The following is a 26,145-nucleotide window of genomic DNA, read 5'->3' on the forward strand; positions in this document are numbered from 1 at the left end:
AGATTTGCAGTCTATCGAGGGGTTTTCGTCACGGCGATCTCCGGATGTTGAGAGACGTGGGCCCGATCCGGTGCTTGTGCTAATCGACTGGTCCTGAGAGAGTGCAGGATATGGGGAGTTGATGGCCTTTGGGAGGTCGCAATCCGCTCAGAGACGTGTTGGCTGCATCAAATGCTCGAGGTGTAGGTAAGGTATGTGGGGTGTGGATGTGGACAAGTGTGGGTGTGGGTGTGGGCGAATGTGGGTGTGCGTGTGTGGGCAAAAAGTGGTGACGTTCCCACTCGGTCAAAGAGAGGATCTCGGACGGTCGTTTAAGAATTAGACCCCGCGCCAAAACTGCCTTGGCCGATTACAGAGGCAGATGCGATGCCGAGCCTCTTGCACCCCACGCGCTCGTGAAGACAGCAGATGCTCGCACTTTCTGTCCCAATATCTGCTGCAAAGGAGCGAGGGGTATTGCTCTGAGTAATCGGGTGTGCTGATGTTTGCAGCTGACTGCCGTTGTTCTTGGTCCTGACAGCTCGAGTTCCTTTGCTGATGGGTCGAGTGAATTACGCCCCCGAGTGGTGGTCTTGAAGTTTGTCTTCGGCCATTCCTTTGTCAGGGTTTGTCATCAAAGATAGTGTCCGATGGCACAGCACCAATCAGCATTCACCCTCGCCCTTCCGAGATTCTTCCGCCGATGAAGGATGAGCATTGTGCCTTTCAGCCGGCAGTGGGTGGACTTGTCAAATTGTACGAGTCCTACGAGAGGTTGGCAGGTTGCGATGTGATGTGAGTTGACTTGTATCAGAGCGTACGACTACTCTAGAGAGGGGCTGTTCATTGACTACAGGGCCCAGTAGAGTATCTTATCGAGTGTACTCTATCTACTCTATAGAGTAGCAGGCAGGTCGAGGCATCAACGCTGACCTGCATCAGGGCTTGCTACTGGGTAAATGCGATGAACTAGCGTACCATTCTCATGGCAGTTGTGTGACGCAAAGAGTAGAGTACACTTGCTGGAGTGTGTACTATAGTCTACTACTGCTCTCCTCCACCACTGGACTACTCTACCAGTTGTCTACCGATCATGCACAGTAAGCTGAGTGCATGCAGGTGTGGAAGAGGCGGGGCACGTGATGACCCCGTTTTTGGGTGGGACCCCCGCTTTCCATGTTCGAACGGGTCACAATCACGTGCAGACATGATTGTGCCCCCATTCCCGTCCCAAAGAGTCCCAGACGCGTCCAAACCGCGCCATTGCACTATCGATAACAAATGAGGAACACGGCCATGCGTCGTTGCGCTGCCCACTAAAGGCTCCTCATGTAGACGACGGCAAAAGTGGCACATGATGGCGACCGCCCCAGACTACAAGAACATCCCCCACTCTCACCGCCTGCCCGTCACCCATCGTGAAGTCCAGCGCACCTTTACGAAGCTCTCGCGCCAATCCCTGGCATCCCTCGCCCAGCAATGGCTCAGCAAAAAGAACCGCGACTTCTGCAAGCCCTACTTATTGGCCGATCGCCGTGGTCATGGAGAGGAAGAAGAGGACGAAGAAGAGGACGAGGAGTTGTATGCGCCAGCGCAGAGCTACGAGGCACTACAGGAGATATACAAAGAACTGGCTGCACGCAAGGGTGGCCGAAAAGAGATTCTTGATCGCATATTGCAGGGCGACTGGAGGACGGGCATATCCATGTACCAGCTTGCAACCGCAGAGATCCAATACCTTCTCGATCACCCAAACGCATTGCGATGGACTGCGAAGCGCCTGACCCGTATACCCAACTCGCGGTCTGCCGTTGCCGATATGGAAGTCACAAACGACTATGACCACCTACCGCGATTCCAGGCACAAACCTTCATGTCAAATCTAGTGCGCGAGTTGACACCGCTCATGAAGGCGCATTACCTCATCACACGAATCAAGGCCACACCTATGACCATACTACGCGTGTACATACACGACTCGCCATATAGCAACGAAGCATCACTAGCAGTCGAGTCAAATAGCACAGACAGTGCCAAAGCCGTCTTCTTCATCTGGCCAAATGGATCTCCTTTTGTGTACTCTTCGCTAGCAACACTTACAGGGCAAGTGGTGGGTGATGAGGGAAGACACCTGCGAGATATCGTGCAACAGGCTATACCCAAAGCTTTCTCTCGGCCGTCAGCTCGGTACCAACTCACTACTACAAACTTCACAACCAAATCGCTTGATGCCCTCTTGACCTACAGAGGGTCTGGTAAGAGCAATGCAGCAACAGGAGGCTGGAGCATTTTCCAAGACCACAGCTTCAGTCAAAACGCGCTCGACTTCATCACTACGCAAAAAGCCAACGAGAAGGAGAAAAATGCGACGAGTAAGAGTGCCACGCATGATACAAAACCAGGACCCGGTCGAGCCAAGCGGCCATTGGATGACAAGGAATCCTCAGAAGCTAAACGACGCAAAGAAGTAGCGGCCGGGCGTTTTGGGAACTCTGGGAAACCAAATGACGGTCAGGGTTTAGAACGGGTAGAAGTCCGCATAGACGATCCGTTCCCATCTGCCCTTAATAACAAAAGCTTTGCTCACATTGACGGCAATACATCGAATCAAGATGCGCAGACCTCGAATCGTTCCCGTCGTGGCAGGCCCTCTCTTCTGGACAGGACTGCTGAGGACCTTGAGGAAATTCAAAATGAAGAAGGCTGGGTGCCCAGCGTGCGTGTCACGTTCCAGGGTACGCATGTATTTGCTGGCATACGGCAATTGGTGGAAGAAGGCATTGTAGATGGTGAGAAGATGCCCGGTTGGATGACGGGCGAAGCTGGTGTGACTATAGGGTCGATACGAGAAGGGAGGATACGGACAAAGGACGGTGTTCCTGGGACATAGTCAGATCATCACCAGCATATGTGGTAGGCGTTTCTTTGATCTTGACATATACCCACGTAACCATGCAGGCGCAGGCATACGGCGTTCTCCAACACAAGCACAAAATGTTCACAAAACAAACGTCACTGTATGTGTATCTTTTCACCAATCGCTCCCCAAAGACAACAATGTACTCGATCATTCGGCCCCTTCTATCTAGCCATTGTATCCTCCCTACTCTTCGCCAATCCCCCCAACCCTCACCATTTTCCCACCCACCAACAATCTCCCAAACTCTACTTTTCCCTCCTCTCCAGCCAGTCCTCCTCGCCCTTCTCCCGTCCAAATACCCTCTTGAATCCCCTACCCACGGCATCTCCAATACTAAAATCGTTGAACAACCACTGATTCGAGTGTCGTCCATAGTACCTAAACGGCATTCCCCCTGTCTCTTCCTCATCGCCCGGCAATGGCCCCCTACTCCCCTGCTTGTCGCGTCGACTCCGCTGATGGACCCGAGGCTTGCTGAAATCACCCGCGCCCACTTGCGCGCTCGCGCGGCTCGACAAGGGCATGGCAGACTGCGCGGGAAAGATGGAAAGGCCGGAGGTGGTGGTGCCAGTGGTGCTGGTTGTGCTGGTTGTGGACATGGTTGAGGACTTTGAGAAGGGGGGAAGGGGGAGGTCGAAGGAGGAGGTTCGGGCTCGTCGGTGGGTTGGGGGGAGGGGGAAGGGGTCTCCATTGTTATTGTTATCGTTGTTGCTGCTGTTGCAGAAGGAGGATGGAGGAGAGAGTGTTTGTTGTGTTTGTTGTTGTTGTTGGTGGAGTGTGGTAAGTCTTGAGGACAATTCTCGAGCTGAGATTGAGGTTGCGTGGTGGCCTGTCATCTGTGTGGATATTGAAACTGATACTGAAGATCAAGTGATGATAGGTTGGGACGTATTGCTTTTTGTTGGGTTTGTCGTAGCAGTAGGAATTGATCTTTATAACTTCGTCTTCAGTGTCTGATCTCAACTGTTCATAATCTCGTACTCGACAATCTCCCCACAAAGGTGGATCTAACCACCATATATATATCCTCTTCCTCTTCTTTCCCGCCAAGCCATCGACAAGACTATCTATCCATCCTCCGCTTCTAGGTAGTTCAACATCAGCCATCAGCCATCAACCCACCTTCACCACAAACTCCACTAGACACCCTCAACCCAGCCCTCCCCACCCAATAAGCATCCCCACGCCCTCCCTTGCCCAACCCACCACAGAACCCATGGAGCCCACATGACCAAACCACCTAGTCCCTAGAGCCCCACCGCCAGCTTTGCACCTCAAACAACGGGTAAAACGGTAAACCGGCAAAGACCGTGCCCGCGCCACAAACAGCCACACCCAATCCCAGCCTCGCACTCATCGTACTCACTCCTCAGGCCGCGAGGCCGCACACGCAACGCTTTTCTTCAGCCCGCGTGACGTCAATGGGGGAGCTTGGCCTGGCTGCTTAGGCGGGCAGTCTCGTGATGCGATGTGCGCGAGTAGGGCAACGTCGCTGGAGGATAAGGTGCCGGGTAGCCGTAAGTGGTGGTTTGGGACTGTTTTGGGTGAATGACGAGTGACGGCATGCGTGATGAGTTGCAGGACCACGTATTGCTTGTGGTGGTGAGCTAGCTCGGTGATGAAAGCTGGAATCTTCATATGTTGGAGTAAGTGAGTTGGAATTCTTAGTAGGCATGTTGTAGCGCCATCTGTGTGCACAGAGTACCGACGTCGAAAAATCACCTAGGGAGTGAATATCTATGGTAGTTAGCCATTCCGCCATGTCCATCCCATCTTCAACAGCTGATTCTCAGAACGAGGCATCGGTCAACGATCTTAGCTGTTTCATCAAGCATTTTTTTTCTACCAGACTGGTGAACAGTTGCAACCTTTTATGTTGATTTGCTTACTGCGCTAAATCAAATTGGAAACAGATAAGCCCGTACATTTGATTAAATTTAGCAGCCCCCTTTATAACAACCAAATTACTTGCAACAGGTATGTATCTAATTGATTTGCTGAGCCAAGTTATATTAAACACAAATAAGAGGTCCTCATAACCACACTGGATCAACCACAAAATTAATCTCTCATCTGTGATTTGATTTGATTCATGTTTATCCAAGTCTGTTCATCTTCCCATGAAGCAAACAAGCGAATAATAGCAGCAGTAGCAGCAGTAGCAGCAGCAGCAAACTATGCACTTTTCCCAAACTCACAATCGACTCTCTACCACGGATTCGAGAATGTAAAGGGCCAACCAAGTGTTCCTTATTAAGAGCAGGTTGCACCTGCAAGGCCTAATATATACTCCGGAGGCGTGTTTTGATCAAGAAATTCGAAAGAACAAGGATTGCCAGGCTTTGAGCACTTCGAAGTCTACTCCTTTATTAGCATCATCTCTTGTGTGAATTTTCCGCTACAGTTAGGCCCTATAGATAAGGGAGACTTGCTTGCGAACATCTCATTCCATAATTGCCGGTAGGATCATCGGATTGACAAGCACCTTCTTCAGGTACTTTATAAGCCAAGGACGCTGATGGAAGCTCGCATTTCTAAAGTGTGTTAGTTCACCATGGACATGTATAAATGACGAAGACATGAACTAGAACATACACCATGCCGCAATGTACTGGCACAAGCGCTGGAAAGGCAAAGGAGAATAAAGCTCGTAAGTGATTTCATGCTGGCAAAGGTAAGGATAGCAGATCTGTGTACCAAGGAGTACGGTATGTACACGAGCCCTTCTTTATACGTGGAATCTAGGGCATAAGCTCTCCCTGGCAAATCTCTATTTGCTACCAAGTACGGAGGTGGCTTTCAAAAGTTCTTGCTAGCGTATTTGTTAGCGGCTGATCTATCGGCCCTACTTTCTTGGCCTACACACACTCAATTTTGAAGCTATAGATAGTAGTAGTAATAGTCTATCTACTTAATCCTTTAGTATTTTTACTCTACTATAGCTCCTAATACTAATCCCTATACCTGTGCGCTTATTATAACTCTAAAGTTACCTTTTAGTGGCAAATCTACTACCTAAATTAGTGCTATTACAGGTATTGTAACAAGGTAGGCGCCCTGCCTGTGAAATAAATACTACGTCATCTCCCCTGCCTGTACCACTTGGCCATGGTCTAAAAGGTACGCACGAGAATACTTAAGCTAAGTAATCCTCGCATAGTATAATACATATATCTTAACAGATAATAGTGCTAGACCCTAGTGCCAACCCATGAACCTTGTTCAAGTCTAGCCTAGGCATCTAGTAAGCGCTAGCTATTTTAGCCTAGCCTTGTTACAGGTATTTTACCACGCACTATTAGGAAGGGCGCTCTTAAGAGTAGAGTAGAGGGTACAAAAGTATAGTTAAAGGCTTAGGATAAGCTACCTTAATACTAAATCTAGGCTTAGATAGAGCGTATATAGTATTATGTTTAGTAGATTATTAGACTAGAAGGTGGTAATAAGTATACGGAGGGGCGGCGCGATAGAGTAGTCTAAGCTTTGGTGGTATCACGGCGGTAATATAGACACCCCTGTCAGCAAGAACTTTTGAAAGCCACCTCCGTACTAAAGTGCTGCCAAGTCCGAATTACCACCACTCCCGGAATACCTGCCCATAAGACTCGAACCTGGCATCGTTGTATCATTTTAAAACGCCATCGCTATGATTGATCAAACCAAGTTAAACCGACACACACACGCACACAATCATCCAGAGAAAAAGAAGACCTTCATCAATTCAAAACCGCGCTTGATATCCAAACAACGACATTATGTTACTTTAAATGTCTTCTCACAGCATCATGCTCTTTCTCCGACTCGCGGCCCGTTCGGCCCTCAGAGCACTCGTCTCTCTCGCTGTCATGGGCTGTGCTTCTTTCTCAGAGGCTGCAGCCTCAGCTTTTGTGCGGAGATCAATACTGCTTCCGCTGGGAGGAAGTGGGGCAATAGCCATCTTCTCTTTTGCAGACAGTCTCCCAGACGCGGATGTGCTCTTGCCCAGGTTCGTGGTACTCTTGATGCCTGAATTTGTAGTGCTGGTGCTTCTTGTAGTTCCGCTACCCGTGCGCTTATGCAGACTGGGGAGTGCGCCGCTAGCCTTTTCTGCATTGTGGTCTTCGGTCGTAGATGATGTATTCGCGACAGTGGAGTGACGGCGTGCGCTTCGTGCCGCTTTTGCAAGCTCGGTAATGCGCGTTCGGGGGTTAGCTACTGCTTCCACGGGTGAAGACTCTGCGAAATCGAATACGGCCATGTTGTCTGCCTCTTGTGGTTCTGGCTTAACATTCGGGGCCTTTGTAGGGACTACCAGGTCCGAAGACTTTGCTACCACAGGCTCTGTTGCTGTTTTCAAGACCAATGCATCTGCTGAAGCGGATGCTCTCCGTTTAGCCGTGCTCGTCTCGTTTATCAATGCTGATATGGCTTTGGAAGCGGTCGAACGCTCTACTGTGGATTCTGTGGTTGGCGAGGTCTTCGTGTCTTGCGATTGCCTATCGAGCTTTTGTCGCAGTGGACTTCCGACTTCAACTTCCTCGTCGGCCCCACGACCAGGAATAGCTGTCACTGGCTTCCAGTTCAGATCGTCGGCTGTCTGGCGCTTGATCGTAGTCGGAGGTGCTGATTGAGACTCTACACTAGTTCTTCGATCGACCACTGCGTCCACCAACTTGGCGTCGGGGCGTCGCATCTTGACGTTGAGACTGGGCTCCTTGTAGCTGACTTGTGGGCGTGCACGACGCCCAGGTCGAGTCCCTTGTCCGGTCTGGACAGCAGCGTTGAGATCGCCGGGTGGAGGCGTGTCTTTGTTTTCTGGTCGCTGGGTCGAAGGCTCCGTGGAAGGAGGAGAAAATATGGATTCCACAGCTGGCGTCTTCGGTGGTAGCGAGTCGAGGACGATGTCGGCCGTCAGTATTGGTTCAGGCATTGGTAGGACGGGGAAGTCAGGTTGCGTGTTATTGCGCGTAATGTTCAAACGAGGGCGAACACGATGTTTGGTTACAGGTTTAGCAGGCTTTTCCGGTTTGTCCTCAACAGAGGAGCGCTGCTTCTTTGGTGACACTGTAACAACTGGATCGGTATTGACAGGTTCTGCGACAATTAGCGAAGATCATGATCCAGTGAAGACAAGTCTTACTAGCTCCAAGAACAGGTCGTTCAGGCGAAGAGGGCCTAGATGCCTCGTTAGATGCCTCCATTTCCGAAGCAGCTGGGGTAGTTCGGCGGCTGAACCTGAATGGCTCTCCTTTGGAGAGAAGTCTATCCTCATCTTCTTGTACACTGAATTTTCGTTTGGTTGCGCGGGCTGGCTTCATGGCTGTCTCCTCCGTCTCCTCTGCGGATTCAAATAGTGAGACGCGACGAATGTTCAGTTTGGGCCCACTCTCTCGCCGCTTCTTACGTGTCTCGAGATTGGCAGACAGTGTGGCTTCTTCGGATGTTGCTGGCTCCTCTGCTATCTCCTCTGCCAACTCCTCTGCCGGCTCTTCTACCGGCTCCTCTGCGCGAGCATCGGTGTTGAAAGCGATGGGTTCATCCTCGAATCGCGACACAGGTGGGGGGCCAATATCGGGCGATTGGCTATCAGGATCAATGAGCACTTGTTGAAGCTCTTCGGCACTGTACACGGTCAGTCTGCACTATAGTCTACCATTTTAAAGCTCCGCGACTGGGGTGAAGCCTCGTTGAATGGCGGAAAAATCCGAGTAAACATACCCAAGAGTGGTGCGAGGATAGTACTTGTCCTCTGTAATTGTCGGCAACATGCCATTTTCAACCTCTTGCAGCCCAAGTCCACTCCTCCATTGTCTCTCCCCACTCCTTCTTCGCGCTGAGACCTGACTCTTGCGCCTTTCTGTGCTTCTCTCCGATGTACTCTTCTTTCCTTTCGACAGCCCTGCAACCAGACCACCAAGCTCCAAAAGCTTAGCCTCAAGTTCGCTTTTGACCGCGTCAATGTGATCCAATGCAGGTTGCGACTCGATGTTGTTGTGCAGATTCAAGACCTGCTCCCTCAGCGCCAAATTCTCTGCCAGCAGTCGCGAACAGTCGTTCTCGAGACTCCGGATGCGAATAGACTGCTGCGAATTTGTCTTGGCTAATTCGCGATTCTGTCGCAAAAAACGGCGCTTCACAGCATCCAAAGTCTCCGCCGATGGCGGCGGCGCAACCGGTGGCTCGTTTAGGCGCGCCATGTGCGCAGAGAAGGGTTATGTATGTCGAGATGGATAATGGACAATATTTGTCTAGCAATGAAATGTGTGTGGTTGTGGCAGGCCTGGAATCGTGCGCTGTGTGTCGTTGTTGCCCGTCTCGTTATCGTCATATCGTGTAAGTTGGGGGGCGTTGTTTACCTTAGCAACGCGGACGCTAGGGCTCTTTTGGGCGTCGTGTGGGAGCGTTGGCACGTGAGTCGGAGGGGCCTCATGGAGAAGACGCGTCCACTAGCAACTTCACGTCGCACCTCGGAGAGGGTGTGAAGGCGAAGCATATTCACCTCAGGTCAGACAAAATGTCAAACTATGCCCGTCCTCTACCCTCTCATCTACGGAATCCGTCGCTGGGTGGCTCGCAGCAGCAGTCTCCAGTGATGCTCGCACGCATCGCAGAGAAGAAAGCCGAACTTGCGAACCTCAAGGACTTGCAAGCACTCAGTGGTGGATTGGCAGACCAAATGCAGATGCTAGCAGATAAGCTGCAAACTCTATCTGACGGGACCGAAGGTATGTCTCAGTACAGTACAGTTTGTTTGAATTTGGCATCGAGAACAGACACACACGCACGCACGCACCCACTACTCAATGGATGATGCGCCGTCACTACCAACGAGATGTGAGACTGACGTGTCCCTTTTCCAGCGGTCGCCGCCGTCCTTTCAAATTGGCACAACGTCCTCCGCGCAATCAACATGGCATCCAGTAAGTCACTCCATGCATCCTGCCCAAGCTTAGCTCTAATTCGTTGCAGCCAAACTTCCCAAGCCAAAAGAGGAAGAGGATGCAGAGAAGAGGGCTGAGGATGCGCCCCCCTTGCCCCAAACTCTTGTGCGGATTCCCACGCAGCATGCGCCTGCGCTTCTGGAACAGGCCAATGCAGGTGCTGCTCCAGAATGAAGATGACACGTGACGAAGAAGGAAATCATATTCAAGCGCTCTGCGCTGGTAGACTCTACAGGGGGCGTATCAATCAGAGCGTGCCCGATACGAGAGAGTGGAGTGGAACGGGGTTTCTCCGATTCGCGAGAGATGACAGAACGAGTGGTTTGTGGTGCACGTCATGCACAGGAGCCCAACGTCAAAGCCAGTCGGAGTATCAGGCTGTACACGCTGGAACCCACGCCGGAAGAATTCTTTCGCAAATGAACAGAAGGTCACAAGAGAGGATACGAGGGCACAAAGGTAGCAATACAACCATGGCCAAATTCGTTGCATGCGCAACTGTACTTGAATCGCTACTGTGATACAAGAAAGTACCCTTGAGCAGGTCGATACGCTGTGGATACATGCATGGTTCTCCGAATGTCCAACCCCGGTTTCTGCAACTTTTGATCACTTTGGTTTTGCTGGGTACAAGGCGCTTGTACATGATGATGAAGAAACCCCAAAACTCCTTGCTAGTACAGCAGTCGTGAATGTCAATCATGTCGTGAGGGTTTTGTGCAAATCAATCCAGGTGTGGAATCTTGCAAGCTAATTGAGGGATTGTGATGGCGAGGCCTATTTCTTGGTCTTTGGCATTTTCTCATAAGCATTCGGGCTGGGCTTGCGTCGCTGGCGAGTGCGCTTTTGTTGTTTTCCCGAATCTTCACCATGGTCATGTCCATCTCCACAGTCGCCGTGGTCGTGCGAATGAGGCTTTCGGCCCCGATGATTACCACTCCTGCCAGCCGGTCTGGCTGTGCTGTTGTCTGGCTCGGAGTCGGCATCTGAATCTGACGAGGAATTGTCCGAGGAGTCATCGTCGGACGATTCGTCAGCAGCGCGAGGCTTGTGGTAGATGCAGCAAACTGAATGGATAGTCAGAGTTCTGATGGTCGCTCAGAAAGCGCAACTCGGCGCACGTACCTTTTGACGATTTCTTGCCCATTCCTTCATTGTCGACTACATCCTCGGCCCATTGAATGCGCCGCTGTTCTGCTGGCTCTGCACGCAGGCGCAGGACGCCAGAAGGGGCAGACAGGCGCAGCACAGGCTGTGGCCGGACCTCGATGGTCCTGCTACCGCCACCAGACATGGGAGTGCGTGAAGTTGCTGTTTGCGAGGAAGTCATACTGGATGTGCTTGTGCAAGCTTGAACGTCCCGGTCAACGTAAGAAGAATCGGACTCGGACGTATGTGAGACGGAACAATGGGCGGGGGCGTTTGTGTGAGTGGAATGTGACTGGCAATGTGTTTGCGATCAACAGCCGTAGAGTGGCCGTCAAATAAGGAGGAAAAGGTGTAATGGTCGAATGGGATCGGGGGAGGCGGGAGGGTGGAGCGTTGAAGGGGGTCAGGCACGGGATTAGCTGAGCGTGAATTGTCGTGTCCATGTACGTCTTTGTTGGTAGATGGTGATTTGTTGCGTGACCTCTATGGCCAGTGCGTCATTGGTGAGCGCGGGTCAAGTTGCCCTCGTCCGGCGTTGCCCCTGCCACGCTTGCCCCACGATCGCCGTCTATCGCTTGTGATCTGGTAACTTACCTACTGTCCTGTTACCATGTATTGCCTACTACTCTACTACATAGGAGTACAGTAGAGTAGACAGTGCTACTGCACCACACCACGCGGACACATGTGACCAGTCGACCTAGGCAATCAATTGCATCATCTTCCTGTCATCGGGGCTCGGGGCACCTTTGCACCTTTGTTTTGCCGTCTACTCTTAGCTTTCTGTCGAGTGGGATCGGATGGTCGGCATGTGACTGACCTGACCTAGCCGCCCTGCTTGGATCACGTGCCCAACACATTCGGCACGTTCACGCGACACAGTCAACCATTTTGCTTCCGATGATGCGAACCTGCAAATCCTGCACGGGCGGTTGCCAGTCTTTTCAACGTTGAAGAAGGATGAAGTCAAACAACGGAGACTTGAAACGGAACGGATGTTGGGGTCCAGAGACCGTTCACAAACTTGCCTACATGGCCAGAAGCTCACAATCATGAACATACCCTGAGAGTCGTTGCTGGCGACCCTATGAAGGAACCGGATGTCTCCAACTGAGCATGACGACTCTACCGGGTCCGTTGGACACTTTTCCTCTGTCATCTTATTCTGTGCACTATTTTTGTTCTTTAGGAATCTAACCGACATGCGATTCTCCTTGGACAGCGCAGCAGCGACAAGTACAACGACTACAACATTCTGGCCTTCTGACTCTGTATACCTACTTTTTCCGGAAAACTAATAAGCCAGCAGCAAAGTTGACATGAGACGAAACGTGCTCGTTACTAGTCCAGTCAAGGTGTCATTTTTCTGACAGGCGACGCATGGTGTCACACAAACATCAACAGCAAGTGTAACCCAGTAAGCTCCTGTGAACAACGACATGGCCACGATTTCAATACATACCCTCGTTTCGACGGGCCAGACGATTTGTCACAGGCAAATGGCGCAAGACGGTATACTGTAATTTGCGACGTTAATGAAGGGGTGACTGTCGATCATTGGCGGCAGGCGGCGAGATTTGATGAAGGACCCCCCTCCCAGAATGTCCGACCAGCCATGTCGACAGATCCGACATGAGCGTACCGAATGTGTCTTACCACCAAGCGTACCGAACCTGTCTTACCACCAAAGGCGTTTTGAAAGAAAGAGCTTGTTGGTTTCGTGCAGGCGATCTCAGTGGTCGACGCGACAGCAGCGGCTCAGCGCTAGGGAATAGCTAAACCGGACAGAGACTATCGATTGCAACGGCAGAGCTTAACGATGCCGCGCTTTCCCATGAAGCGCACGAGAAAGGGGATGGGCAGACAGGCATTCGTAGTGATAAGGACAGGGTGATTGCACAAATTGAAGAAGTGGCGGTGTCCTAGCTAGGATGAGGAGAGGGCGCTCTGTTCCTGCGTGCAAAGCCAGTCCCACGCGGCATGAGAGGGGGCTGTTTGCTGAATGAAGAACGAAGCTCCGCAACCTGTCGTGCACAAAGCAGGTGGGCGCGAGGCTGCGACTGTTTTTTTTTATGAGGGTGGGAAATGAGCAGTAAGTGGGTCCCGGCGTTCTGGGCCAGACTAGCTCTAGAAGATCGGAACAGGCAGAGGAATGAATGCCTGTGAATGAGGCTCGAGGCCACCCTGTCGTTGCAGCAACGTCGAGAGGAATTGGGGCTGAACATTGGCATCCGTGGGCACAGCATACTGAAAAGGGATGATGATGATGATGATGATGGTGATGGATATTGTTATGGTAGTGTGGTAGTAGATTGGTTTGGTTTAGTTTGGGTTGGTTTTGTGTGGGTGCCGGTGGTGAGGGTTGGACTGTAGGATGGCGATGCCACGGTTCACAATCATAGAGTAGCTCAGGGGCTGAGGGCGCTTCCTTGGCCGTTCTGTCCCCCTGTCAGCCAATCCGAGCTTTGGTTGAGGGAGCCAATCACGTGTGCCCATTCCCTCGGTACCTGCAGTAGCTTAGTCCCGATTGGGACTAGCCAACTAAAGGCATCATCCCCGAACACACGTAGCGTAGCCTTTGCGATCGTCTAACTCGAGTTGCCAACTTCTGCTGTCCCGAACTCAACGGCCACACGGCGCGTGGCATCCAACGCAGCCTCCTGATTGCTGAAGTCGGGTGCAAGCTGCATCGTATCCACGACCATGGTTCGCGCACGATGGGCACAAAGGGCCGGCGATGTGCAGCCGGGTACATACGAGGCCAGACGACGAGGAAGCGCTCGCGAGGATAGTTAGGTGAAGGCACTACGCACAGGCAGCCATACTTACTTACATACAGTACATACACAGTACACATGGGTACTGTATGTACTGTACCTGCCATTCATTCGCTTTCGACATCCTTGGTGGGCCTGGCAACCTGGCCATGCTGGAATGCAGCAACAGCACCCGCGCGCGACTCGTGAGGGCCAGCTCGAAACACCGTGGCCCGGCTTGTGTCGATGTAGGTGCAGTGCAGTACATGGTAGGTAGGTTACAACCTTAGCAGATGGTACCTAGCCATGTCGGTACATACATACTGTGTACTATCTACTTATGTACTGTGTATGTATCTAGGCAACTGAGGCACTCACCGCACCACCACCACCCCCCTGGGCAAATCCCTGAAGAAGCGCGCCGGCGTCCCAGGCTTGACCCGTGCAGACCTGGCCAATAGGGAGCTCGGTCGGCCATGTTCGAGAATCAAAGCGCCCGTCTGCTTCTCACCAGCCCAAGCAGCCCGCCCAGGCGCCTCATCTATTCCCCCCCCATCCATCATCTCATCCACTTTCCTTTCTTCACCTCCCGTCCTCGTCCGAGCCGCTTCCTCCGCAACCTCAACCTTTGCAGCTGCAACGCTCTTGCCGTTCCTTTATCCCACCCACAGTCATTCTTTTTTCTTTAATTCACAGGGAACGGAAAGCGTTTGTTGTTGTTCTCGTTGTCGTTGCTCCCACTTGGCCATCCGCCGTCATCACTCCTTTATCCCAAATCTTCGCTTCCAGCACATACAAGCCACAGCACATACACACAAGCAAATCGCCTTTTTGCATCTTGCCCAAATACGAACGATACACGAACTTCACGCTGTTAATATTTATATATATTATTCCAACTTCCCCCTGTCCCTTGTACAGCTGCGACTGCCCTCACGTCGGCCATTGCCTCGAGTCGCTTTCCGCTTTGGGAACAAGAACTGCGTGCTGTCCAACTACTACCCTATGAGACATTGTACATAGCCATGCCGCACCCACTCCACAAAACTCATATCCACCACCCTGTGCGGGATCAAGGATTTGTCGCAGCCGGCAGCAAAGTCACCAGAACATTGGCAGAAAAGGCGAGCCGCGTCCTCCTAGCTCGTGCCACTTCCACATGCAAAAACGACAGCGATCCTGGCTGTACGAAGCCTACACAAACGCCTACCCTGGCTATCGCGCTCGGTATCGCGTAGGTTTCAAGCGCGCTGCGAGTATACGTACGACTTGGGCTAACCCATCACAGTATTCCCGTCATCGGCCTGGCTGTGGTATTGGTCTATTTGCACTTCAGGAACAAGAAGAAGCTCATTGCAGAGGATGCGAGGGATAAATATAACTCTTTGGATTTTGGTTTGGAGCCTGGTGTTGGTGGTGTCAAGGACGGAAAGAAGGGGCCCGAGATGAGCGTGTCTGAAAAGGAGATGCGAGGAACCCACGATCGCGGTCTCTCCCTCGAGACCGGAAGCCCATACATTCTGCCAGTCGGCCTCCACGGCTCGCGAGAGTCGTTTCACTCCATGTCCCGTTCGCAATTTGACCCTCACGACCCTTATCGCCCAGTCACGTTCCTCAAGGATGATGCGAGCGTCCGCAGCCCCACCCGCGTTCGTGGCGATCACGCCTCTGTTTACACGGCTTCAAGCGTAGGCACCCAGAAAGACAGAATGGGCGATGGACTTCTCAAGAACGCGTCAAGAATGTCGAGGTCTCCCGTCCCCGTCCGCGGCGACTCTCTCTCTCCTGATGGCACCCGGTCACCCGATTCGCAGTTCCCGGAGTCAGTCCCCGCGCTCAGCCCGCTCAATCCTCGCCTTCCCAATAAACCGCTTCCGCTCTCTACGGAAAATGAGGCAAGTGGGCCCAAGACGCAATATGCCGAGTTCAAGACCCCGGACGTTCCCAAAATCTCCATCCCTGAGCCAGCTGTTGCCAGCAAGGAAGTGACGAGATCCCCAGTGGAGACTACTGAAGCCTCTTTCCCTCCCCGCGTCCAGTCCCAGCAGGCTGTTGTGCACCACAACGTCAACACGAACAGCATACTCAGCACTTCCAGCTACGGTGAAGGCTTCCAGGTAACGCCACCATCGCCCCGTCTGAGCCTAACACCAGAAGAACCTCTATCACCAAAGCCTCTACAACCTCAACCCCAACGTCCAGCTGGACTTGGTGTGGAAAACTTTGGTGGCAATGCCAACCGATTGTCAATGAGCCTCCGCCCCCTTCCTTCGGACAATCCTGAAGAGGACCCTGAGCAACGTGCCAACCGCATCCGATCTTTTTACAAGGAATACTTTGACGACTCGAAGCCTGAACCTGTGGGGGCCAATACCTACACGGATTACTACGAGGACTACGGCTCGGAATACCAGGACGGTACTCTGTTTGATTCGCGCAACGGCAACTTCATCGTCGCTCAACCCAACGCGCCCTTTGCTGAGCCCATCACACGTCGTGCCATGACACCCCCTCCTCGTGCCCCTCCTCGCTTCCGCAGTGGCACTACAACTGGACCTAGCCCCCACATGTCCAATGGCTCAATAGCTTCGTCGCAATTCCCGCCGCGTGGCATGTCTTCCATGAGTGGACGACTACCCGCACCGGCCAGGAAGCCTTTGCCTCCCCCTTCTGCGCTTTCATCGTTACCTACGCCCGCCAAGCTGACTGAAAACTCCATGGTATTCGACCCCATCGACTTTGCACCCCCAGTCTCGTTCCGTGAGAGGCAAAATGGCATGCGGCCGGATAGCCCATTGGGTACCCCAAGGCCGTATAGCCCTGCAGTACGACCTCACACTCCTCTTGTTGGCTCGTACGATGAGCTGCCTGTGTTGCCCAGCCCGCATCTGATGCGCAAATCGGGTACGTTCACTGCGCTGGACTTTGCACCGCCAGGTCGAATCCGTGATCCTGCCGGCAGTGGGGCGTCGGATGCTGGCTCTATTCGCTCGAACCGCTCTGGCATCTCTGCAGTTGGCAGATTTGCTGTGCGTAGCGGAGCCAACCGGGTCAGCCGAATACCCAGAGAGGTTGTGGGAACCAGAGACGATTTCATGGTCCAGCTCCGACCGCAGATGAACCTTGTATCGAAAGCATAGAGGGCGATAGTACACCGCAATTGACAAAGATTTGAGCACCACACATACACGGGCTCGCTGGCAGGGCTTTGTTTCTCCCTTGACCGAATCAAAAGCTCAGCCGTATCCAAAGCTTGCAACAGCTTCCCTTTGCATGTCAGACATGACGATGTTGTTGAGAAATGGCTATAGACTCAAGCGCGCGTCTGCTTCTTCACCTCTTTTGCGTCCTTGTACCACCGTCGGCCCGACGCGTCTCTGTAAGTGGACAGAAGTTTGTTATTCTTAACCTTTCTCATCACGGTCAAGCGGATTTGTACACACAAAGGACACAGCCGTTTGTTTTGTAGGACTCGTATAGCGGTTCAGCGGCAAAGGATAGGCGTTATTATGTCTAATTTATAGTTTTTCTCTCCTTGTTCTTCTCAAGTGAAGGTGGTCCTGTGGAAGAAGCGGTGGTGATGGTGGCGGAGGTGGGTCAGGCTTGCCAACAGGAGGTGCGGCTTGGATGGAGGCTTCTGTGTGTGAAGGAGGGTGTTGTCGAGATTCCATTCGAAGTGGGTAACCTATGTTGAGCCTTATAGAAATGTAACAATGGAAAGAAGAGAGCGCCTCTGCTGGTTTTAGGAGTACTGTTGATGAGAAGGAAGTGATTGTGCGTGAGCGGTGTGTTTTGTGGTAGGGGGGGGGGGAGAAAGCGAAGCTGGACGTTGGGCATACTTGTATTGTGACTGATGGCGTCGACGGTAGCGGTAGATGGCCAGTAGAGTATATACTTCGTGGAGCTCCTGTCTATATACAGGTCTAAAGAGGAGGCCTCGAATTGGTTTGGGGGGGGGCTTTCTCCTTTGGGGCTAACTTAGACTGGGAGCCTCAGGCGCTGCCGATCATCCGCACTTCTTCCCTTTCAACCTTGAACGACTCCCTGGGCAAATCTCGCTGCCTATCGTATGAGGTGGCTGTCAATTCAATGTGATGCACTCATTCACTCACTCACTCGCTCGCCCGCTCACTCGCTCGCTTTTCTTGTACCGAAACATGTCTCCCTATGGACTTCTTCTACACTCTTACGCTGGCCCGAGAGGCAGCTTACCTACATTGAGCCACCCTCTGTTGTCTTTGCACCTGCGTAACGGTGTACATCTAGCGGTATACACCGGTACCGGTAACTAAGCAATCACTCTTTCCCCCCTCATCCGTGCCGAGAACGCCGTCATCCACCCAGCCTCAATAAACGACGCGTCAGGTCTCCCTCCGGATGAAGCGTCGCTCTATCCGATATAGAGACCATTGCCTACGCCGGTGCTCTTTGCTCCTGGGCGTATCCAATGCGTTTTGCACAAGCCCTCGCCCATCCGCCCCATCCTCAAGCCTCTCTAGCGTCTTGTTTCTGCGTCGTCGTTGTTGGTCCGCAAGACTGCGCTTTCTCAAACTTTGTGGCTGGCCTTCTTAGTACAAGAGGGTCCCAAGCTACGTCATAAGCCTCCGCGCAAATCGCTATGGTTTGGGCCTTGTTGGCCGCGTGGTGGATCCAATACTGTACGTCCGCGCGTTTCTTGACGTTTGTCTTCTTGTGCCTTGTTGTGCCCTTGTCACTCCGCCTTCCTCCCATGGACGCTTGAAGTATTTCTCTTTCCCGGCAGCCCGGACTTGACCGTGTGCGTGCGTGTGTGGAGTTCAGTCGTCTTCTCTTCACGTTGGCGACGCTGCAATTGAGGAATCCTACGCCACGCACCGCCACACCATAGAAGACACACCAAGCAAGGATAAGAAAGTACCACCATAGAGCAATATGGGATTCTTCGGTCGCCGCCCTCGGGCCCCAGACGAGACAGCCGTCGGACCGACAGACACCACCACCACCGCTCCACCCGTCCAAGAGCTCTCCAAGGAACAAATCAAACGCGCCACACGCACCCGCAAAACCTGGGCCCTACTCACCTCCTTCTTTCTCTTCATCGCCGTCATCTTCCTTATCCTCGTCAACATCGGTGGCGTAAGCAATAGGCCAGTCATCCGGGACTGGTACTTTATCCGGCTCGACCTGAGTGAAGTCGTGCCGGCCAGTGTACCCAACTTTGCCCTCATCAATACGATTGCGCAGACATTGGGGCTCCATGACTTCTATCAGGTCGGCATGTGGGGGTATTGCGAGGGCTACGAAGGGCAAGGTGTAACGTTTTGCTCCGAGCCAGAGACGCTGTATTGGTTTAATCCGGTCGAGATTATTAGCAATCAGTTGCTTGCTGGGGCGTCGAGTAAGTCTTTTTTTTTATTCCACTTTTTCTCATTGTCTTTGGATCCTCTTGAACATGTTCTATTGATAATGCTGTTGGTATTATTATTATTTTGAAAAGGAAAAGGAAGGGGTTAACGCATCCCCAATCTAGTTAACCTTCCCGCCGACATCAACGACATCCTCGAGCTCATCAAACTCGCCTCCCAATGGATGTTCGGCCTCTTCTTAACCGGCACCCTTCTCTCCTTCGTCCTCATCTTCCTCATGCCCATATCCGTCTACACCCGCTGGCTCACCCTCTTCGTCTCTCTCCTCGCCCTGCTTAACGCCCTCATCGTCACCGCCGCAGCCGTCATCGCTACCGTCATGTTCATCATCTTCCGCAACACCATTGGCGGTGTCCAAGAACTCAACATTGGCGCAGACGTTGGCACCACCCTGTTTGCTTTTATGTGGATTGCAAGCGCGTTTGCCATCTTCGCCGGTCTCGTTCAGGTGGGCCTGTGCTGCTGCTGTGCGAGTCGTAGGGATGTCAAAAAGGGGAAGAAGAGGGGCAGTGAAAAGGCGTATCAGCTTGAGGATGGGTCGGCGCTGAGGGATAGTAGGCCTGTGGCTGCTGATGTGCCGAGGAGGCGGTACTATCTGTTTTGGAAACGTGCTTAGGAGCGGCTGAGCTCGAATGGTGGCTAGTAACCTCCGTTTTTTGTCATCTTGTCTTTTTTCGGGGTATACTCACTTGCATCACTTTTGGCTTTACGATGGATGATATGATTTACGAAGACGCCCCCTCCTTGTACATAGACTCATAGATTACATACCTAACTAGGATCAATCATCCGATACATATACACGCATATATGGCCTTGCTAACAAGTACTCCAAGTCATAAGATTCGCTCCCATGCCATTCCACCCCTACCGTCTCCTCCCCTCCGCTCTCCCCTTCCCTTCGCCCTCATTCAACCCCCTCTCCCAAGCCCTCAGCTGCTCCACATCAATAATCCTCAACTCGGTCCTCGCCCACAAAATCAGCATACAAACCAGCCCGGGCAAAAACCCACCCCCAACAGCCAGCCTGTCCGCCCACGCGGTGCCCAGAAAAACGTCATACAGGGCCAACACGCCACACAGCGCCCGATTCCCGACCACCAGCCACTGCGCGAGGAAATCCGCCGTCGACGCGCTCAGCCACGGCACCGGGCGACGGCCAGGCGTTTCGCCGGTGCGCTCCCAGGGTGGGATGCGCGATGTCGGGGCGGCGGGGACGGGGGCGCCGTCAATGGGCTGCATGGCTGTGGGTGCGAGCGGGAGGTAGTACAGCGTGTATGCGGAGGCGAGGAGGCTGGCGATGTGCACGAGGGATGGGAGGAGGGTGTGAGGCGTCAGGAGGCGGGGGAGGTAGAAGGGGATGGGGGCGAGGGGGAGGAGGAGCAGGAGTAGCGTGTAGGTGTGGGTTGCGGAGGTGTCTTGTGTCGAGAGGGTTTGGATGAGGGTGTTGCGATCTATATTCAAGAGGCGAGGAGGGGGGTTTTTGTTAGCCAGGGGAAGGGGTGGGGGAGGAAGTAAGTACCTTGTTCATCCATGCCGTTTTCCACGGCGTTCTCGTCGTCGGATTCAGATGGGTATTTGAACGTTTTGCGCAGCCGTTGCGCCGCAATGTTTTCGGCCTCTTTTAACTTGTCCATTGTGTCCACCTGGTTTCGTTTCGGGAGGGGAAGTTGGGTTTCAATTGAGAAAGATATGGTGGTTCTTCGTGGGAACTTGGAAGAGAGAGAGAGAGAGAGAGAGAGAGAGAGAGGGATTGAAGAGATTGAGTAGGACAAAAGAGAGGCGCAGATGGAGAGTTCTCGGTCTACTCTGCTCAAGCGCATGCAATTGCACACAAGAATTCTCTTTTTCCCCTTTGTTTGCCAAGCCCACGCGGCTTCTTCACGGTTGCGGACGAACGGGAGGACAAGCACACGCGGGGGTGACGTTTTGTGGAGGAGATTCCGGAAGTCTGGAGGTCTGGGTTGGACCCTGGATTTACCGGTTCCTACCGCACCGGTAGCGTGCCGAGGCGCAACGTGAGTTGTGGGCGTCGTCATCCCTACCCTCTGTGGAAGTTGTCGGCAATTGAGTTTGCTAGTTGACTCGCTGATGACGGTTACTGCAGGCTCGATTTTATAGTGTGGGTATCATACTTTACTTGGTCTTCTGTGCCTTGGGTGTGTCGACCCTTGGACTACTTCCAACACCATCATTCTTTGGATCGAATTGGCTCATGCAACCCGTCTTGGCTTGGAGATGTTGATGGCGACTAACAACATCAGATGCATCGTAAATGAAACTAAATCCATCCTGGGTGTTCATTCAAGTGTGGCTACTCAGAATATGTTCAGTCTCTTGCCAGAGCATGTCAAACCCATCTGTACCCTTGACTAGGTGACCTCAGACATGTCAATAAAGTTGGAGCATAATCTGTCTTCATACCATCTGGAAGGTTCAATAGTAACGTCTAAATCCTCCATTCGAGAATTTTCACTTTCCTTATACGCTTTCCTGAACGAAGAATTGCAAGACGATGACTGCTCTCTTGTCTTCTTGTCTGGAAGTGTTGTTAGGATGGAAGATATCATGACTCTCTGCAAAGGTACGTAATAAATTCGATAGCATTGTGCAGGATGGTCTGTAAACGCCAATAAAATGCTTTCCTATAGAACACGATGATTTCTCTCAATAGACTGTAGCCTGGACCCCTGAACACATCAATCCGCTTCACTCTCCTTGTAAGTGAGACCCGAAATACTCCTGGGCTCACGGATATTACCCTTCCTCACCTCCCTACCCCCGTCACTTCCTCTTTTCCCCCTCTTCCCTTCTTGCTCCTTCTCAAAATGTGTCAAGATGTGTCTGCACCTGTCCTCCCAATTCCCACATTCTTCCCCACAAACCCCACACTTCAGGCCGCCTCTGGGCGTGAACTTGACTTTACTCTCATCCAGTAACTTCTCCGCCTCCACCTCGCTATGAATCTCCCTTGCGTGCCGTAGAAATTTGTCCTTGCGGCTCACCATGAACGGGCTATCCGTGTTGAACTTGTAACACAGACTGCAAAGCCAAAGTTCCTGCGGCTCGTGTGTTTCCTCGTGGCGTCGCCAATCAAAGACGCGGGCTGTGTGGTAACCGCAGCCAAAGGTGCAGCGGAAGGGGCCCTTGTTTACCGTGCGTCGGCCATCAGTCCGAGAGCGTTGGCGGCGGCAGGTTGCGATGTAATTTTGTACAAGGGCGAGTGTTGGAGCGGGGAGATGGGCATTGGCCATTGCGATGTTGCACGAAGCTTCTGAGCGGAGGCGTTTATACCGGGTCGGCGAGCGGATCACATCTGGATGTGGAGTGTCGACAAACTCCTCTTTAGACGCAGTTCCCATGTTCAATCTTGAAATGAACTCGTTGACCAGAGTTGGATGTGCCCGAGTAAGGTATGCCAGTGCTTCAGCAGTTTCACCCAGCTCTTTGGAACTTGTATTGGGCTGTGCAAAATTTTCATGCCAACTCTTTATTAAGTTTTTCTGCCTCGTTGTCAAACTGTCATTATCAGACGACGTCTTCACGATAGGGTCGTCAATGTCTGCATCTCCAAAAGATCCCCCAGTTCGTGTAGAAGCGGTCTCTGAACGGTTGCGAAGACGCCTCTTTCGTCCAGATATCGAGGGTTGTAAGTGTTTCGTGTGTTCATTCATTGGCAGGCTTGGTTTCTCTTTGTCCGTCATGTGCATTGGCGTCGAGCGTTTCTTCGTCATGGGGGCTGTGCCGAGCATTGAGCCGCTTGTCGACAGGGCTGCTGCTCTCTGGTCGGTTCTAGATTGGGGAGACTGCATTCTGATCTGACTGCCAAAACCGAATAGGACATGTTCTTTTGATCTGGTTGTGTTTAGCTGAGGATTATATAGATCTCCGTAAAAAGGAGGAGACGATGGGTTTTGTGGGATGATATGGCAGAGGTTTTGACTCGGATGAGGCAGCCAAGTGTCAAAGGACGTGCTGCTATGACCGCCTGCACTTTGCTGGTCCAATGGATTAGCCTCAGAAGCGTGGTTGCAGACTACGTTGGGCAGCAATGCTTGTGTCGACGTTTCTCACCGAACGGCGGTTGATCGAGCTATGGGGGAATAGCACGCTCACCAATGTGTCCAAATCATGCAAAGCCCCATAGCTTGCACACGTTCTTCCTGCTGGCGCTGTGGGCTTGACCGGAAAGTTATAGCTGATATCTGTGTGGTAAGGGTGGTGCAGGGAGACGTCCATAACACTGGTCGTATCCTGTGATGAACCTGTGTGTCCATGGCCTTGCGGAGTCGAGTTAGTTAGCGGGATATACGGGGCGGAGCGTGATTGGTAGCGACTTGGGAAGTGGTGCATGCCAGCGAAATGATCACTAGGAAGTGACCCATCCTGGCCTAGCATCATGAAACACGAGAAAAGAAAACCCGGGTTCGATAGTCGTGAGCTCTCTAGGGAATGGCTGGTAACGAGAATATCTTTGAAAGTAATGTCCTTGGTATGAATGAATAGGAAGATTGATGAGGGCAAGATAGAGAACCCTCTCTTTATCAAAGGCAAAACGATTGGTGAGGCATATGGTCACGCCCTCGCCACGCCCTCGCCATCCAGCATGTCTATGAGGCATTTTGAGACACTCAGTTGACACACGTAGCAAAGATTATTGAGTTTGAACCATCATCGTTGTATTTCCTGGACAGAGTCAAACATCTTCGTAATAAATATGTCAACATAGAGATGAGATTTCTACCTCCATGTATCAAACCTCTCACCGTGTGCACTGCAAATCTTGAAGTGCTAGAATTGACGGGCGAGCTTTTCCACTTGGAGTAAGATAGCGAATGAAATGCCCTGGATAGGGGGCACATTGTGTGATCTAGCATGTCCAAAGTATCGGATTGTAAGGCAATTATTTTCGCTCTGATCGTATTGGTTATGAAGGTGAGGCAACCTTCGGCTCGGAAATTGACGTTGTGAAGGCTAGAATGGATCGGGTTGCTGTTGCACGCTGCCTCATTATCTCAGCAATCCTACTTATCCTTCGTCCTACGACGGGTGTGAGCTCAACTTCTATTCATTGGGTACCAGCTGAGCCATGAAGCCAAAGAACTCGAGTAGAATGAAACCCGATTCTACCAGATGAACCGCTGCTTGTTTCCAGGCTCGCTAGGCCAGCTAAATGTTCGATATAAGAAAGTGTACGAAACAGCTAGATTGATAGCCAACAGCCACCCTGTCTCCAAAATGAGCCGCTTGTCGTATACCGTCTTTCCGGTCGAGGAATTCCGTGAAAGTGAAGCTGGAGTGTACGGAACATGTAGGCGCCATATGATCCAAGGGATTATGAAGTAGCGAGGCTCAACTAGAGGCGCTGTTACAACAGAAAGTGTGGTGGTGACCAACCAAATAGTGAGGAAGCTAACCTGGGGCTGACGCGGTTCAGCCTTGTCGTTGGTTGGTCTGTGATCACGGTTGGATTTTGTGTCCTCTTCCCCACTAACTGCAGGAAAAGTGAGAGCTTGGAGGACCAACCATGCACATATGTAGTACACGGGAACAGCGAGATATTTCATCGCCGCATGACGGCGAATAATTCGAAATACGTAGAATACGTAATGTCTGTTGTCAGCCAAAGTGTATGGGTGAATAATCGTATTGAAGTGTACGGCAACAAAAGCGCTCAACAAGGCCATCGTGGTCACCAGGAGAGTCGGCAGCATTGAAACTTTCCGGGCGTTCAGACTGTCGTTACATATTGACTGGAGTTTTGCCGGTAGAAATCGAACAAGGGGTCGAATGAGGGGCCCAACCATTAGTGGTAGGGAGAAGAATACAATATATGGCCACACGTAGAGCATTTGTGGGACGTGTATCGTGGCAGTGTGCGCAGATTTGTCGCCTGGATACATCAGCCCCATGGAATCAAATTGGACACTCTTGCTTACCAAGGACAACGCTTCCGTTCCAGAGAACGAAGCCAGCAAATAAGGAAAGGAGAGCGATGTACGGTAGGACGACTCGCAATATAAGAACCGGTTTCCTGATGGTCGCCGTGACTAGTGATAGTCCAAACAAGACACAATCTGATCAAGTGTTAACAATCATTCTTCTCTCGGCGACTTTGACTGATTTGGTGTACCTTGCGGTCCTGCTTCTTGTAAAGGACAGTCATAGACGGAGCCTTCACTCCAACTGCTGCGAAACACTGTCGTCATGTCTCGTGGCGCAGTATTTACATTCGATTTCTGTCCACTTTTCAAGGCATTGACTACATCGAGACCGGCTGGAAAGATGGCGACCCAGAAGATATTCGTTTGTCGAAACCAGAGGGCCACGAAACCAAAGATGGCGGTGACAAGTTTTGCAGGGATTGTGCGGGTGATGGAGCCATGTCTGAGACTGTGACCATACGTACAAAGCACAAGCACGGTAGATAGGATATCGGTATAATACAGTGCGGAAAAGAAGAACAATGGCGGAAACAGGGCAATATTGAAAGCAGTGTGTGTGTCAAGCAGTATTGTCGGATCGGTTTCGGTGACCTGGCTTCCGGATCGAGTACCTGTCTGTTGATCTCGAGCTCGAAGCAATCGAGATATGCTATAATTCAGGGGCACGATGGCACAAAGAGATAGTGTGTTCAAGACTCGCAGAGATGAAATGTCGCACCCCAATAGCGGCTTCAAGATTCGGCTCACCAGATATCTGCAAGTGTGAGCTGACAATGCTTGATGCAAACAATATACGTGATCCTACAATCCTGGGGGTGTAGTAATCTTCGGATCCCATGAGTAATCGCCGCTGCAGTATCTTTGCGCTTGAGGTATATGGAAAAATTCGTCCTAATAGCCGTTTAGAAGGACTGTTGATTAGAGTCATTGACAAGTCGCTTACCAGATACGGCTCAGGTACTTCTCTAGATACAATAGCGAACCAAAAGGCCGCAAGACCAACGATGGTACTCAAAGCTAGGAGACCAGGAACTGTCCGAACTAGAACGGACATCTGAGCTCTCTGTACTG

The 26,145-nt window shown here is 51.9% G+C and overlaps 12 protein-coding genes across 12 annotated transcripts; 4 read left to right on the plus strand and 8 right to left on the minus strand.

The window, feature by feature from the left end:
- Positions 1–1,333: 1,333 nt before the first annotated feature.
- IAQ61_000145 (uncharacterized protein) lies at positions 1,334–2,869 on the plus strand (the record flags this gene model as incomplete). The annotated part of the gene is made up of 1 exon (XM_003835255.2): positions 1,334–2,869. The coding sequence occupies one exon, from the start codon at positions 1,334–1,336 to the stop codon at positions 2,867–2,869; it is 1,536 nt and encodes a 511-aa protein (XP_003835303.2).
- Positions 2,870–3,144: 275 nt separating this feature from the next.
- Positions 3,145–3,498, minus strand: IAQ61_000146 (uncharacterized protein; the record flags this gene model as incomplete). The annotated part of the gene is made up of 1 exon (XM_003835256.2): positions 3,145–3,498. One exon carries the CDS (start codon positions 3,496–3,498, stop codon positions 3,145–3,147), a length of 354 nt encoding a protein of 117 aa, XP_003835304.2.
- Positions 3,499–4,261: 763 nt separating this feature from the next.
- Positions 4,262–4,667, minus strand: IAQ61_000147 (uncharacterized protein; the record flags this gene model as incomplete). The annotated part of the gene is made up of 2 exons (XM_066094550.1): positions 4,262–4,531; positions 4,605–4,667. 2 exons carry the CDS (start codon positions 4,665–4,667, stop codon positions 4,262–4,264), a joined length of 333 nt encoding a protein of 110 aa, XP_065955403.1.
- A 485-nt stretch (positions 4,668–5,152) lies between these two features.
- Positions 5,153–5,563, minus strand: IAQ61_000148 (uncharacterized protein; the record flags this gene model as incomplete). Its single annotated transcript, XM_066094551.1, has 3 exons — positions 5,153–5,257; positions 5,332–5,433; positions 5,495–5,563. The coding sequence occupies 3 exons, from the start codon at positions 5,561–5,563 to the stop codon at positions 5,153–5,155; spliced, it is 276 nt and encodes a 91-aa protein (XP_065955404.1).
- A 927-nt stretch (positions 5,564–6,490) lies between these two features.
- On the minus strand, positions 6,491–9,305 carry IAQ61_000149 (uncharacterized protein). The gene is made up of 3 exons (XM_003835257.2): positions 8,597–9,305; positions 8,019–8,500; positions 6,491–7,972 (listed from the first exon to the last, which is right to left on the minus strand). The coding sequence occupies exons 1-3, from the start codon at positions 9,073–9,075 to the stop codon at positions 6,675–6,677; spliced, it is 2,259 nt and encodes a 752-aa protein (XP_003835305.1). The 5' UTR covers positions 9,076–9,305; the 3' UTR covers positions 6,491–6,674.
- An 87-nt stretch (positions 9,306–9,392) lies between these two features.
- IAQ61_000150 (uncharacterized protein) lies at positions 9,393–9,993 on the plus strand (the record flags this gene model as incomplete). The annotated part of the gene is made up of 3 exons (XM_003835258.1): positions 9,393–9,603; positions 9,739–9,798; positions 9,848–9,993. The coding sequence occupies 3 exons, from the start codon at positions 9,393–9,395 to the stop codon at positions 9,991–9,993; spliced, it is 417 nt and encodes a 138-aa protein (XP_003835306.1).
- Positions 9,994–10,596: 603 nt separating this feature from the next.
- IAQ61_000151 (uncharacterized protein) lies at positions 10,597–11,149 on the minus strand (the record flags this gene model as incomplete). Its single annotated transcript, XM_003835259.1, has 2 exons — positions 10,597–10,886; positions 10,945–11,149. The coding sequence occupies 2 exons, from the start codon at positions 11,147–11,149 to the stop codon at positions 10,597–10,599; spliced, it is 495 nt and encodes a 164-aa protein (XP_003835307.1).
- Positions 11,150–14,749: 3,600 nt separating this feature from the next.
- On the plus strand, positions 14,750–16,864 carry IAQ61_000152 (uncharacterized protein; the record flags this gene model as incomplete). The annotated part of the gene is made up of 2 exons (XM_003835262.2): positions 14,750–14,958; positions 15,013–16,864. The coding sequence occupies 2 exons, from the start codon at positions 14,750–14,752 to the stop codon at positions 16,862–16,864; spliced, it is 2,061 nt and encodes a 686-aa protein (XP_003835310.2).
- A 1,771-nt stretch (positions 16,865–18,635) lies between these two features.
- Positions 18,636–19,745, plus strand: IAQ61_000153 (uncharacterized protein; the record flags this gene model as incomplete). Its single annotated transcript, XM_003835263.1, has 2 exons — positions 18,636–19,101; positions 19,234–19,745. 2 exons carry the CDS (start codon positions 18,636–18,638, stop codon positions 19,743–19,745), a joined length of 978 nt encoding a protein of 325 aa, XP_003835311.1.
- A 251-nt stretch (positions 19,746–19,996) lies between these two features.
- On the minus strand, positions 19,997–20,952 carry IAQ61_000154 (uncharacterized protein; the record flags this gene model as incomplete). The annotated part of the gene is made up of 2 exons (XM_003835264.2): positions 19,997–20,583; positions 20,652–20,952. The coding sequence occupies 2 exons, from the start codon at positions 20,950–20,952 to the stop codon at positions 19,997–19,999; spliced, it is 888 nt and encodes a 295-aa protein (XP_003835312.2).
- Positions 20,953–21,460: 508 nt separating this feature from the next.
- IAQ61_000155 (uncharacterized protein) lies at positions 21,461–23,394 on the minus strand. The gene is made up of 2 exons (XM_003835265.2): positions 23,204–23,394; positions 21,461–23,127 (listed from the first exon to the last, which is right to left on the minus strand). The coding sequence occupies exons 1-2, from the start codon at positions 23,366–23,368 to the stop codon at positions 21,829–21,831; spliced, it is 1,464 nt and encodes a 487-aa protein (XP_003835313.2). The 5' UTR covers positions 23,369–23,394; the 3' UTR covers positions 21,461–21,828.
- Positions 23,395–24,255: 861 nt separating this feature from the next.
- IAQ61_000156 (uncharacterized protein) lies at positions 24,256–26,128 on the minus strand (the record flags this gene model as incomplete). The annotated part of the gene is made up of 5 exons (XM_003835266.1): positions 24,256–25,022; positions 25,069–25,206; positions 25,263–25,828; positions 25,880–25,965; positions 26,018–26,128. 5 exons carry the CDS (start codon positions 26,126–26,128, stop codon positions 24,256–24,258), a joined length of 1,668 nt encoding a protein of 555 aa, XP_003835314.1.
- Between the last annotated feature and the right edge of the window lie 17 nt (positions 26,129–26,145).

The sequence above is a fragment of the Plenodomus lingam genome, assembly GCF_022343315.1.
Source record: "Plenodomus lingam strain CAN1 chromosome Unknown contig_1, whole genome shotgun sequence".
Classification (NCBI taxonomy): domain Eukaryota; kingdom Fungi; phylum Ascomycota; class Dothideomycetes; order Pleosporales; family Leptosphaeriaceae; genus Plenodomus; species Plenodomus lingam.